Source organism: Zootoca vivipara, chromosome 12 (genome assembly GCF_965207765.1).
Source record: "Zootoca vivipara chromosome 12, rZooViv2.hap1.1, whole genome shotgun sequence".
NCBI lineage: Eukaryota > Metazoa > Chordata > Lepidosauria > Squamata > Lacertidae > Zootoca > Zootoca vivipara.
In genome coordinates this window covers 1362292-1376938 of record NC_142595.1, presented here as the reverse complement: position 1 = coordinate 1376938, position 14647 = coordinate 1362292, and the positions used below count along the sequence as shown (strand labels likewise).

The 14647-nt window shown below is 44.9% G+C and overlaps 1 protein-coding gene across 12 annotated transcripts in view; it reads right to left on the bottom strand.

Annotated features, from left to right (window-relative positions):
• The window catches only part of KIAA1671 (KIAA1671 ortholog), an 84981-nt gene that overhangs the window by 16703 nt on the left and 53631 nt on the right, over positions 1 to 14647 (bottom strand). For 11 of the 12 annotated variants that reach the window (XM_088655770.1, XM_088655773.1, XM_088655774.1 and 8 more), the window contains one exon: positions 6892 to 7010. In XM_088655770.1, coding sequence (XP_088511896.1) covers positions 6892 to 7010 — 119 coding nt within the window. Of the gene's footprint in view, positions 1 to 6891; positions 7011 to 7930; positions 8051 to 14647 lie in introns of those variants that run through there. The other variant, XR_015946641.1, reaches the window with a different exon arrangement.

Here is a 14647-nt window from a genome sequence, read left to right as displayed (position 1 = left end):
CAGCTCTACCTCTCTTTCAAATCAGAGCCAGTGAAGGCGGTGAAGGTCCTGTGTGAGTGCCTGGAGGCGGTTGGAGGATGGATGGCGGCTAACAGATTGAGGTTGAATCCTGACAAGACAGAAGTACTGTTTGTGGGGGACAGGAGGCAGGCAGGTGTGGAAGACTCCCTGGTCCTGAATGGGGTAAGTGTCCCTGAAGGACCAGGTGCGCAGCCTGGGAGTCATTTTGGACTCACAGTTGTCCATGGAGGCGCAGGTCAATTCTGTGTCCAGGGCAGCTGTCTATCAGCTCCATCTGGTACACAGGCTGAGACCCTATCTGCCTGCAGACTGTCTCGCCAGAGTGGTGTATGCTCTGGTTATCTCCCGCTTGGACTACTGCAATGCGCTCTACGTGGGGCTACCTCTGAAGGTGACCCGGAAACTACAACTAATCCAGAATGCGGCAGCTAGACTGGTGACTGGGAGCGGCCGCCAAGACCACATAACACCGGTCTTGAAAGACCTACATTGGCTCCCAGTACATTTCTGAGCACAATTCAAAGTGTTGGTGCTGAACTTTAAAGCCCTAAACGGACTCGGTCTAGTATACCTAAAGGAGCGTCTCCACCCCATCATTCTGCCCGGACACTGAGGTCCAGCACCGAGGACCTTCTGGCGGTTCCCTCGCTGCAAGAAGCCAAGTTACAGGGAACCAGGCAGAGGGCCTTCTCCATAGTGGCACCTGCCCTGTGGAATGCCCTCCCACCAGATGTCAAAGAGAAAAACAACTACCAGACTTTTTGAAGACATCTGAAGGCAGCCCTGTTTAGGGAAGCTTTTAATGTTTAACAGATTATTGTATTTTAATATTTTGTTGGAAGCCGCCCAGAGTGGCTGGGGAAACCCAGCCAGATGGGCGGGGTATAAATAATAAATTATTATTATTATTATTATTAAATAGAGGAAAACATTAGAATGGGGAAAACCAGAGATCTGTTCAAGAAAATTGGAGATATGAAAGGAACATTTCGTACAAAGATTACCATAATCAAGGACAAAAGTGGTAAGGACCTAACAGAAGCAGAAGACATCAAGAAGAGGTGGCAAGAATACACAGAGGAATTATACCAGAAAGACATGGAGGTTTCGTACACCCCAGGTAGTGTGGTTGCTGACCTTGAGCCAGACATCTTGGAGAGTGAAGTCAAATGGGCCTTAGAAAGCACTGCTAATAACAAGGCCAGTGGAAGTGATGATATTCCAGCTGAACTATTTAAAATTTTAAAAGATGATGCTGTTAAGGTGCTACACCCAATATGCCAGCAAGTTTGGAAAACTCAGCAATGGCCAGAGGATTGGAGAAGATCAGTCTACATCCCAATTCCAAAGAAGGGCAGTGCCAAAGAATGCTCCAACTACCGCACGATTGCGCTCATTTCACACGCTAGCAAGGTTATGCTTAAAATTCTACAAGGCAGGCTTAGGCAGTATGTGGACCGAGAACTCCCAGAAGTGCAAGCTGGATTTCGAAAGGGCAGAGGAACCAGAGACCAAATAGCAAACATGCGCTGGATTATGGAGAAAGCTAGAGAGTTCCAGAAAAACGTCTACTTCTGCTTCATTGACTATGCAAAAGCCTTTGACTGTGTCGACCACAGCAAACTATGGCAAGTTCTTAAAGAAATGGGAGTGCCTGATCACCTCATCTGTCTCCTGAGAAATCTCTATGTGGGACAAGAAGCTACAGTTAGAACTGGATATGGAACAACTGATTGGTTCAAAATTGGGAAAGGAGTACGACAAGGTTGTATATTGTCTCCCTGCTTATTTAACTTATATGCAGAATTCATCATGCGAAAGGCTGGACTAGATGAATCCCAAGCCGGAATTAAGATTGCCGGAAGAAATATCAACAACCTCAGATATGCAGATGATACAACCTTGATGGCAGAAAGCGAGGAGGAATTAAAGAACCTTTTAATGAGGGTGAAAGAGGAGAGCGCAAAATATGGTCTGAAGCTCAACATCAAAAAAACCAAGATCATGGCCACTGGTCCCATCACCTCCTGGCAAATAGAAGGGGAAGAAATGGAGGCAGTGAGAGATTTTACTTTCTTGGGCTCCTTGATCACTGCAGATGGTGACAGCAGTCACGAAATTAAAAGACGCCTGCTTCTTGGGAGAAAAGCAATGACAAACCTAGACAGCATCTTAAAAAGCAGAGACATCACCTTGCCGACAAAGGTCCGTATAGTTAAAGCTATGGTTTTCCCAGTAGTGATGTATGGAAGTGAGAGCTGGACCATAAAGAAGGCTGATCGCCGAAGAATTGATGCTTTTGAATTATGGTGCTGGAGGAGACTCTTGAGAGTCCCATGGACTGCAAGAAGATCAAACCTATCCATTCTTAAGGAAATCAGCCCTGAGTGCTCCCTGGAAGGACAGATCGTGAAGCTCAGGCTCCAATACTTTGGCCACCTCATGAGAAGAGAAGAATCCTTGGAAAAGACCCTGATGTTGGGAAAGATTGAGGGCACTAGGAGAAGGGGACGACAGAGGACAAGATGGTTGGACAGTGTTCTCGAAGCTACGAACATGAGTTTGACCAAATTGCGGGAGGCAGTGCAAGACAGGAGTGCCTGGCGTGCTATGGTCCATGGGGTCACGAAGAGTCGGACACGACTAAACAACTAAACAACAACAACAACAAAAATTATTATTATTATTATTATTATTATTATTATTATTATTATTATTATTATTATTAGCCCTCAGATGGGGCAAAGGGGAGAAAGTTAGCCCTGGGGTGGATCTTGAAAGCCTTGGCATGAATAAGAGAAGAATGGGAGGGAGACACTTGACCAATAGAGTGTGAGACAAGAGGGACTGACAAGAGATTGATTTTGTAAAAGATGAAGGATTGGAAAGCTAGGCGTCAGGGGAGCTCAAGCGCAAAAACAGTGCACTTTAAAAGTGTTGAGCTTAAGGTACCATGTTCACAGCAGTGGGAAGAAACACCCCTGGTGCTATGGTAGGTGCAGAGTACAGAATCATAGAACTGGAGTTAAAATGGTCATCTAGTCCAACCCCCTGCAATGCCGGAATCTCAGCTAAAGCATTCATGACAGATGGCCATCCAACCTCAGCTTAAAAACCCCCAAGGAAGAAGAGTCCACCACTTCCTGAGGGAGATTGTTCCACTGCCAAACAGCTCTTACTGTCAGAAGTTCATCCGAATGTTTAGTTGGAATTCCTTTCTTGTAACTTGAAGCTTGCTGCCTCTTCCATGGGACAGCCCTTCATAACTTGAAGCCATTTGTTCGAGTCTCCAGAGTAGGAGAAAACAAGCTCCAAAACTTTGGTCAGCAGCAACCTCCAAAAAGCTCAACAACTCTGGGCACTTTGCGATAAATAAGGGTTTTTTAGTTTGGTTTGGTTTGGTTTGGTTAAATAATTAATTTTTGGTTTATTAAATACAGTTATATATTACAATCATACATTTTTGTTATTTAAACTATAAATATTGTGAAATTATGGTTTTTTTCTTGGAGTGACACACCACCCAAGTTATGCTCAGTTTTTTGGCGAATTTTGACACACCAAGCTCAAAAGGTTGCCCATCACTGATTTAGATCAAGGGAAGTAATAGTACCATTGCATTCTGCTCTGGTCAGACCTCACCTGGAGTACTGTGTCCAGTTCTGGGCACCACAGTTCAAGAAGGATACTGATAAGCTGGAACGTGTCCAGAGGAGGGCAACCAAAATGGTCAAAGGCCTGGAAACGATGCCTTTTGAGGAACGGCTTAGGGAGCTGGGTATGTTTAGCCTGGAGAAGAGAAGGTTAAGGGGTGATATGATAGCCATGTTCAAATATATTAAAGGATGTCATATAGAGGAGGGAGAGAGGTTGTTTTCTGCTGCTCCAGAGAAGCGGACACGGAGCAATGGATTCAAACTACAAGAAAGAAGATTCTACCTAAACATTAGGAAGAACCTCCTGACAGCAAGAGCTGTTCAACAGTGGAATTTGCTGCCAAGGAGTGTGGTGGAGTCTCCTTCTTTGGGGGTCTTTAAGTGGAATGCTTTGATGGTGTTTCCTGCTTGGCAGGGGATTCAAGAACTTCCTGACAGTAAGACAGTGGAATTTGCTACCATGTAGTGTGGTGGAGTCTCCTTCTTTGGAGGTCTTTAAGCAGAGGCTTGACAGGCATATGTCAGGAATGCTTTGATGGTGTTTCTTGCTTGGCAGGGGGTTGGACTGTATGGCCCTTTTGGTCTCTTCCAACTCTATGATTCTATGATTATCAGGTCAATTAAGTATTCAAGATTGATAATAAGAATATTGGTTTTCAAATAGAAAAAATCCAGCTTGGAAACGGAACTGTTAGATACAAAGGTTAGAAATCTTTCTAAGATGTATAATCTGTTGTTGGAGTGGCATACGAAAGATGAACAAGTTAAATCGGTAATGATTGATTGGGCTAAAGATGTGGGGCATAACATTATGTTTAAGAATTGGGAGAGATTGTGGAACAAAGTTTACGGCCTGCATGGCATTGAGAGAAAAATGTATTCATACATCAGATAATAAATGTTGGAAATGCAAATGTGGTGGACATGCCCCAAAGTAAAAGACTTCTGGGAAAAGATTTCTAATGAGCTGAAAATGGTGTTGAAAAACACTTTTATTAAAAAATCAGAAGCCTTCTTACTTGGAATAGTAGGGGAAGAAATTCCCCCCAAAGATGTTACATTCTTTCTGTATGCCACAACTGCTGCAAGATTACTACTAGCTAAGAACTGAAAGATTCAAGAGATACCGACCATAGACGAATGGCAAAAGAAGATGATGGACTTCGTGGAACTTGCCAAACTGACTGGGAAACTCCGCGACCAGGAAGAAGAGACGGTGGAAGAAGGCTGGCAAAAATTTAAATTACCGTATATTTGAAAAAATATTGTAATATTTAATACATTATATTCCTTAGGGAAGGTGTTATAGGCTTTTGGTGTGAATTGTAAGATGTAGGTTAGTTTTAGGATGTTTTAGTGTAAAAATTTGATTGGATTGCGTTTTAATTTTGAAATTGCTAAAGATGAGAGGAATTGAAATTCAGATTTTTTGGGGGGGGACTGGGGGAAGTCACCAAACGATGTTGATAAAAAGTTATGAATTGTAAGAATTATTTGTGTTTTATTTTTTGTTATTTTTATTTTTTATATTTTTTGTTCTTATATATAAAATGAATAAAAATTATTTTTTTAAAAAGATACAGGACATAATATACAAATGGAAGACTGGGGAAAGTTATGGAAAGTTAATTTAAAATTTACTGATTGTATATTGTTAAAAGAGAATTATATGAAAATGATGTACTGATGGTATATTGTTGTTGTTGTTGTTTAGTCGTTTAGTCGTGTCCGACTCTTCGTGACCCCATGGACCAGAGTATGCCAGGCACTCCTGATGGTATATTACACTAGCGAAAATAGCCAAAATGTATAGAACAAGCTCCAATAAGTGTTGGAAATGTAAAGAAAAAGAAGGAACGTTCTATCACATGTGATGATGGAATTGTAAAATTATTAAAAACTGTTGGGACATGATTTATAATGAAATGAAACGAATGTTTAAGATAACCTTTGTTAAAAACCTTTGTTAGGTATTTTAGGCCAAGACTTGCCAAAAGACAAGAAAAAATTATTCATGTATGCTACAACAGCGGCTAGAATTTTACTAGCTCAAAAGTGGAAAAGCGATGAAATGCCAACAGAAAAACTGATGGAATATGCTGAAATGGTGAAGTTGACTGAAAGACCTAAAGATAAGGACACTAGAGACTTTTAAAAAGACTGTGAACCTTTTATGATGTACATACAGAAGCAACATAAGGAAATGGACTCACTTGCAGGGTTTGATTAAACACTTACAATCAACAAATAGAACAATATAATGATGTACAATCTTAACTTTACTATATGTATTAGGGAATAAGATAATATGCAGGAGAAGTAAATATGTTATAAACCAGAAAGGGAAGTTGTGGGAAGTTGTGGGGTGGGGAGTGTGATTCGAAATCTATTTTATGACCACCTTACTAGTAGTGATTATGTTAAAATTTGTTGTAAAACCATATTTTCCACCTAACTGCAGAACCTGACATTTGTCCCTATTAAAATTCATTTTGTTATCTTGTGCCCTGTTCTCCAATTTGTTGAGGTCATTTTGAATTTGGGTTCTCTCTTCTGTGGCATTAGCTCCCCCTCCCAGTGTGATCTCATCTGCACATTTGATGAGCATCCCCTCAATTCTTTCATCCAAGTCATTTATAAAGACATTGAACAGCAACGGGCCCAAGATAGAACCCAGCGGCACCCTACTTGTCACTTTTTCCCAGGATGATGAGGAACCATTAACAAATGCTGCTTGGGTTTGGTCAGTCAACCAGCTGCAAATCCACCTAACAGTTACTTCGTTCAACCCACATTTTACCAGCATCCTCACGAGAATATCATAGGGGACTTTGTCAAAAGCCTTCCTGAAATCAAGTCCAGAAGCTCAGAAGCCTTTCAGTTCTGCAACTCTGTACAGCTCTTGCTTACTAAGCCCCCTGTGATATACAGCCTTCACTCTGCCCCTTTTGCCAAAGGGGAACTGAAGCTTAGGGCAGCACCTCTGCCCAAGGACACGCAACAGATCAAGGGCTCAGTTTCCAAGGTTCAAGCCTACTGCAAAAGTGCAGAGATCAGAAAGAGCCACTGCCCATCTCCCATCCATTGTAAGAGGGCTGGGAATGAGAAAGGTAGGTCCCAAGTGGATCCTGACTCCAGGTGGGAGCAGGCCATCTCCCTTACAAAGGCATCAGTGGACCTTGGCTGCTCAGGGTTGCCACCCCAGGAGCCTCACCTGTCCACTCTGGGCCGCTGGTCGCTCCAGGTGCCATACTGGCTATCCGTCTCTTGCACAAGTGTGTCGGTGTCCTTGGCTTCTGCAGCTGGCCTGCCAAAGCACTGCTTCAGCTGATCCTGCAACACACAAGGGAGGGGAGAGCATGCATTAGCCCCTTCTAGGGCAAGGAACAGGTAGCAAGTCTAGGGAGTGATGGCGAATAAAGGGTCTTCCACTGAGCAGCTGGGATGTCTGTTTCCTCCTGGCACTTAGCAAGGTGTGGCCTCTCCAATGGGCTTTCTAAGCATCCCACCCTCACCTTCTATAGGGAATCATCTGCACAAACTGAGAGGTGTACCCTTGTTCCATGGCTGCTTGTTCTTACAAACAGGACCCGAACCCCCCCCCCCCAAAAAAAATACAGCAAAGGGCCAAAAATATGGGGAAGTCACCTTTAAAAGGACAACTTTCAAGGAGGCTGAAACCAGCCTATCTGTCCTGGTGTCATTGAAACTGCTCTAGGTATTGTTGCTGTGTGAGGGCTATGAGCATCCTTGACTAGAAAGCCGGTTGTGTGACAGAGGGGATTCTCAGGAAGAGTAATGGGGGTGGGGCTCCTGGGTCAGAGTTAGAAGGACTCACAGAAAAATAGCAGGGTTCTCTCACAAAATGTGCCAGAGCATAGACTCATCTTGCCGAGACAAAGCTGGTTTTAGAAACCAGTGAACACCCCAAAATCTGGTACTGAGTGTTCCTTTCTCTCACTTTATACATTTTTCTTTCCCGTTTGGCTAACCCATGGGTAGGCCAACTAAGGCCTGGGGGCCGGATCTGGCCCAATCGCCTTCTAAATCCAGCCCGCGGACGATCCGGGAATTAGGGTGTTTTTACATGAGTAGAATGTGTGCTTTTATTTAAAATGCATCTCTGGGTTACTTGTGGGCATAGGAATTTGTTCATTCCCCCCCCCCTTCAAAATATAGTCCGGTCCCCCAAAAGGTCTGAGGGACAGTGGACTGGCCCCCTGCTGAAAAGGTTTGCTGCCCCCTGGGATAACCTGTTCAAGGTCCTTCTTATCTTGCCCAACCCTTTTGTTTATGGAATGCCCATCACAGGCCTTCTCTCTCTCTCTCTCTTGGCAACTGTGCCACGATTAGGTCACTACCAACGGGCAAAGCTATTGAGAAATAATATGGTTCATGTTAATTAATGGAGACAGCAAAGTGAAAGAGCAGAAGAAAGCTAGGTCAGCCCAATAAAAGCCCTTTGTTTTATGCAGTCCCACTCCAGCCACCAAATGATTCTGGTCTCTTCCACCCAGCCTATCTTAACAATCGCTTTTCATTTAAAAAGACCTACTGGTACGTGCTTCCTTTACCAAGGCCCTCTGAAACTAATTTGCTCTCAGTCCTGCCATCAGCATCCCTCTAGAAGGGAGGTAAACACAGGAGGAGGTTCTTCAAGCCCTGCCAGGGTCCTCAAGCTCAGCTGCTGGCAGGTCACACTCTTCTGTCCTCAGAACTTTCCCAGCTCAGGGAAGTAAACACAGACATGTGACACACCGGCCACAATGTTAGCAATAACTAAGGTCCATGTTAGCATACTAAGGTCCAAATTCTAGACTTTAAGAAAGCCGACTTCAGAAAACTTAGGGAAACGCTGGGTGAAATCCCATGGACAGTAATACTAAAAGGGAAGGGAGTTCATGATGGTTGGGAGTTTGTTAAAAGGGAGATATTAAAAGCACAACTTCAGGCAATACCAATGAGACGGAAACATGGAAGGTGCCTAAAGAAGCCAGGCTGGCTATCTAAAGAACTTTTGACTGAGTTAAGATTTAAAAGGGATATGTACAAAAAATGGAAAAGGGGGGAAATCTCCAGAGAGGAATTCAAACATATAGCCAGCACGTGTAGAGACAAAGTCAGAAAAGCTAAAGCACAGAATGAACTCAGGCTCGCCAGAGAGGTTAAAAGCAACAAAAAGGGCTTTTATGGGTATGTCCGTAGCAAAAGGAAAAACAAGGAAACAGTGGGGTCACTCAGAGGAGAAGATGGTGAAATGCAAACAGGGGACAGAGAAAGGGCAGAACTCCTCAATGCCTTCTTTGCCTCAGTCTTCAAGAAAGAAAAAAACGCCCGACCTGAAGAATATGGAGCAGATGATTCAGCAGGGGAAACACAGCCCAGGATAAGTAAGGAGGTAGTACAAGAATACTTGGCTAGTTTAGATGTATTCAAGTCTCCAGGGCCAGACGAACTACATCCAAGAGTATTAAAAGAACTGGCAGAGGTGATTTCAGAACCACTGGCAATAATCTTTGAAAATTCCTGGAGAACAGGCGAAGTTCCAGCAGACTGGAGGAGGGCAAATGTTGTCCCTATTTTCAAAAAGGGGAAAAGAGAGGACCCAAACAATTACCGCCCAGTCAGCCTGACATCAATACCAGGAAAGATTCTAGAGCAGATCATTAAGCAAACAGTCTGTGAGCACCTAGAAAGAAACTCTGTGATCACTAAAAGTCAGCATGGGTTCCTGAAAAATAAGTCATGTCAGACTAATCTGATCTCATTTTTTGACAGAATTACAAGCCTGGTAGATGAAGGGAACGCTGTGGATGTAGCCTATCTTGATTTCAGCAAGGCCTTTGACAAGGTGCCCCATGATATTCTTGTAAAGAAGCTGGTAAAATGTGGGCTAGACAATGCTACCATTCAGTGGATTTGTAGCTGGCTTACTGACCGAACCCAAAGGGTGCTCATCAATGGCTCCTCCTCATCCTGGAGAGTAGTGACTAGTGGGGTGCCACAGGGTTCTGTCTTGGGCCCAGTCTTGTTCAACATCTTTATCAATGACTTGGATGATGGGCTTGAGGGAATCCTGAGCAAGTTTGCAGATGACACCAAATTGGGAGGGGTGGCTAACACCCCAGAGGACAGGATCACACTTCAGAATGACCTTAACAGATTAGACAACTGGGCCAAAGCAAACAAGATGAATTTTAACAAGGAGAAATGTAAAGTACTACACTTGGGCAAAAAAAATGAAAGGCACAAATACAGGATGGGAGACACCTGGCTTGAGAGCAGTACATGTGAAAAGGATCTAGGAGTTTTGGTTGACCACAAACTTGACATGAGTCAGCAGTGTGATGCAGCAGCTAAAAAAGCCAATGCAATTCTGGGCTGCATCAATAGGAGTATAGCATCTAGATCAAGGGAAGTAATAGTACCACTGTATTCTGCTCTGGTCAGACCTCACCTGGAGTATTGTGTCCAGTTCTGGGCACCACAGTTCAAGAAGGATACTGATAAGCTGGAACGTGTCCAGAAGAGGGCAACCAAAATGGTCAAAGGCCTGGAAACGATGCCTTATGAGGAACGGCTTAGGGAGCTGGGTATGTTTAGCCTGGAGAAGAGAAGGTTAAGGGGTGATATGATAACCATGTTCAAATATATAAAAGGATGTCATATAGAGGAGGGAGAAAGGTTGTTTTCTGCTGCTCCAGAGAAGCGGACACGGAGCAACGGATTCAAACTACAAGAAAGAAAATTCCACCTAAACATTAGGAAGAACTTCCTGACAGTAAGAGCTGTTCGGCAGTGGAATTTGCTGCCAAGGAGTGTGGTGGAGTCTCCTTCTTTGGAGGTCTTTAAGCAGAGGCTTGACAGCCATCTGTCAGGAATGCTTTGATGGTGTTTCCTGCTTGGCAGGGGGTTGGACTGGATGGCCCTTGTGGTCTCTTCCAACTCTATGATTCTATGATTCTAATAACACCACACACCAAGGGTAGCCACTCCAAAGGATTCCAACTTGCCCACTGCTAATGGCAGGGACCATTACAACAGACCCACCCTCCTTTCTGTGCCTGAGGAAACTGAAAGTACAGCCAGGGGTAGCTAGGAGGGCAAGTCCCAGCCACAAACAAGGAGGCTCTCTGTTTAAGCCCTGGGGATCTCCTCAGATCCCAGAACCCAGTGTTTGAACTGCCAGACAACCATGCTGGCTGGTGCTAATGCAGGTTGCAGGCCAGAACATCTGAAGGCCATTAAGTGGGGGAAGGCTGCTCCAAGGCCATCCTATAAAACAGAACTATTGCTTTTACAGATGTACGTATTTAAGTGATTAAACTGACCACAACATTTTAATCAGGTGACAATTTTAAGGTCACTTTCCTCTCTCCACTCCAACTGAGCAGAGGGCTAACTGAGTACACATGCCCAGCCTCCTGTTCTCACAGTGGCCAACCAGACGCCCGTGGGAAATGGAGTGATACAGAACAGGCACATACCTGACCATAGGACGCACCTAGTTTTCTAGAGGAGGAAAACAAGAAGAAGAAAAAAATTGTTTTCTTGAATTGTCCTAGGCTCTGGCTCTGGCCGGGCTCTGGCTCTCGCATTCGCTCAATAGGATGCACAGACTTTCCTCCTTCCTTTTTGGGAGGGAAAAAGTGCGTCTTATGGAGCAAAAATATTTCCTTTAAAAAGTTTACTGACCACATGGAAATGTAAAGGCAAAATCCACATATTGCTCCCCAGAAAGCACACCGACACACACACACACACAATCCAGCACCATTTCCAAATACTCACTACTGGATAGGTTAACTTTGCCCACAAGGATCTGAACATGGCCCAATGCCTTTTCTTCTAGACCCGGTGAAGAACCCCTGTCCAATGTGGAGATGGCATTAGGCAGGGCAATTTCCTGAGCGAGAGACACCTTCCTCTGGCCTCACATTTGCTGCTGCAGCAACAGATAAACAGTTCCTAGAACTGAGCAGGATCCTATCGCAGCTGACCTCACCAGCCAAGGCAGTGATCTGGAAGATTTCCCACAGCATGAAGACACAGCATTTTTCTGTAGATGATGACTCTGTAGAGGCAGAGAGGAGACAGAGCCAGTGCAGCCACCAGCCCAACCCTCTGAACCCCAGCACGCGAGTGGCTTGGGGTAGCCAACACTTCAGGGTGGGGAAGGGCCAAGAAGAATGCAATCCAAAAGGTGTGCCTTGGAGCCCTGTCAGGGTGGTGTCTGGGTGCTGGAAGACCATTGTGGGTACATGGGAAGCTCTCTTATACCAAGCCAGATCCTCAGTGCCTCTAGCCTGTTCTGTTTGCACTGCCCAGGGGTGGTTCTCCAGGCAAAGGGACCTTGAGAAGCTGAGAATTGACCCATCCAGAGCAGCTGAGGATTGACCCTGTGCCCTTCTGCATGCATAGCACATGCCCTGCCAATGAGCCACGCTCCTTCCTTTGCCTATAGTGTGGACTCCCAATATCCTCTATGTCCAAAGCATCAGATGCTCCAAACTTAAGCCATCCAGCTGAATATCCCTTGTCTCTGAAATCCAGCAGAGGGCTTTGCCAGCAAAGACCTACACAGAAACATCACTGGGCCTAGGAAATATTGACAAGGACTTTTTTCATGGGTCCCCCCCCCACAAAGTCTTACAACTGTCGTTTTAAGAAGGTGTCTAGACTTTTCCCTGCTAGAGCTCTTTAGCTGGAAACCACAACAGTTAAACATGACAGAATCTGACGTACATGTGTATTTTGGACATGCTAGAAAGAGTTCTGATAGTAGCACAGCTCGTTTAAACAAGGCTCTCATTTAAAGTTATTATTACTACTCCTATTTATTACGCATCCTTCACCTCCAGGTCCCAAGGCAGGTTTACAATAATTAAAACACAAATGCAGCACCACCCCAAATCACCAGTCTCACTCAGAGTAGATGCATTGAAACTAAGGAACATGGCTAACAGGTCCATTTATTTTAGTGAGTCTACTCTTGAGCAGAAGTTACTTGGCTCCAACCCTCAGGCTCCAGCAGCCTGGTCTACACAAGTGAGGTGACAAAACATTCCCGGACTGTCCCATTTCAGACTGCAGGGGATGTATTACAGGCAGACACAGACACACAGACCACTTTGCATGTGGAAAACATCTCCAACCTTTTGCTTAATGAGCTGGTTTGCTGTGCAGAGTGAGTTTCTTTGGGAAGAGTGGGAAGTGCTCAGATATGCAGCCGCTTCCCCTACTGATGGCAGCCTGCAATAGTCCAATCCAGGAGCACCGTTTTACCCCCACCCCCTCTTTACTGTGACCAGGATTTCAGAGAGTTCCCCATCAATAGTGCAATCACCAAGAACATCTGCACGCCTGCCCTTGTGGTATGTAGGCGGATGTGACAGAACCACCTGAAATCCAGGTGGTTCTGTCTAAAACCACAAAGGGATGAACAGGAGATGAGACCTTAGCAATCCTGGAGACTTATTGGTCATAAGCAAACTGGGACAGTTGCAGGTTTGGGAACACATACAAGCCAGAGAGATGCAAAACTCTGACAGCTTGCAACAGGCCAGGAGATCAGAGTGTACGTGTTTCTCTCTCATCTCCGTGCACTAGGAGAACAAGTCCTGCTGCTACATTAAAGCAGTGCATACGCTGCAAGCAGAGCTCATTTTCCTCAACACGTAACTAAACATCCCACTTACTCTTGTGCCATGTAGCTGAATGCTCTCACTGCTAACAATACCAGCCACTACAGCTCCAAGTTGCTATGCAACCAGAAGGCTTATGTATTCCCCTCCCATGGCATCCTGCAAGGGACATCACTTTTGTGGAGCCATGAACATTTAGTATCCACAAACATTTTGCTTGTGTATGCAGCAGTGGTGGTATTCCTTATGATTTTGTGTGCAGGAAACCACAGGAGGGAGAGAACACTTGTGCTTGTGCCCTGCCTATGGGTTTTCCACTGAGGCATCTGGTTGGCCACTGTGAAAGCAGCATGGTGGACTGGATGGGCTGCTGGCCAGATCCAGAGGGCTCCTTTTTTGTTCTTCAAAATGCTGCAGGTGGGGCACTCAAAGTGTAGTCCATCTGAGCGAGAAGGGGAAGGGCCAGGTGAAAAGGAAGGGTTGAAATTCATATGGTATGAAGTCAAGGAGGTGGAGTGGAGTGCACCTGATGGACAGCCTCATGGCAAATGGAGAAGGTATTCAGGAAGCCATCTCCAGGTGGCTGGCAGAAGCAGAATGATGCAGAATCCTCATCTGCAATGAATACTAGGTTGGTGCACCCTTTTCACAGGTTCAGAGGCACCCAATGGCATCAAAGTGCTGCTCCAAAGGTTCACATGGAAACAAAGGTGTCTGCATACCTGATTCTGCAGTACAAGACTGCCAACCCCAGGGGCCTCCAACTGCAAAAAAGCAGGCTTGTAAAGCTCACCTCATCAAGAGGGTGGCAGGCCTGCAAAGAGATGGTGTTTGCTTTAAGATCAGAGGAAGCTATATGAAATGATGAAGCAGGAACTGGGAGGCCAGGGCAGTTCAATTTGGTAAAATAAAAAGCGAGTGTGCTCTCTAAATGCATGGAGAAGCTGGAATCAGAACTGCAAATTTTATTATCTAATCTGGCACAAGCCTTCCCTGGGCTGATGTTTAGAAGCAAGTAACCAGATGGCTTAACATATGGGTCTGAAAGCTTGCAGCTGGAGGAAGACCCTGCTTATCCCTGACCACAGATGGCTTACTTGAATACCAAGATCTTGCACACTACTTCCTGGAGATGCTCAGGCTTTTTCAGACCTCTCTTGTCTAGCCTGCCCTGGCAAGAAACAGCTGGAATTTCAGATAAAGATGGCAGCAGTTGATCTGCATGCAAAACCAGGCTGAACAGGCAGCAGGAAGATGACCTCTAGCCTAAGAGTGGTATTCAAGTAAGCTTCACTAACTGTAAAACTTAGTCTCATCCATTCATTT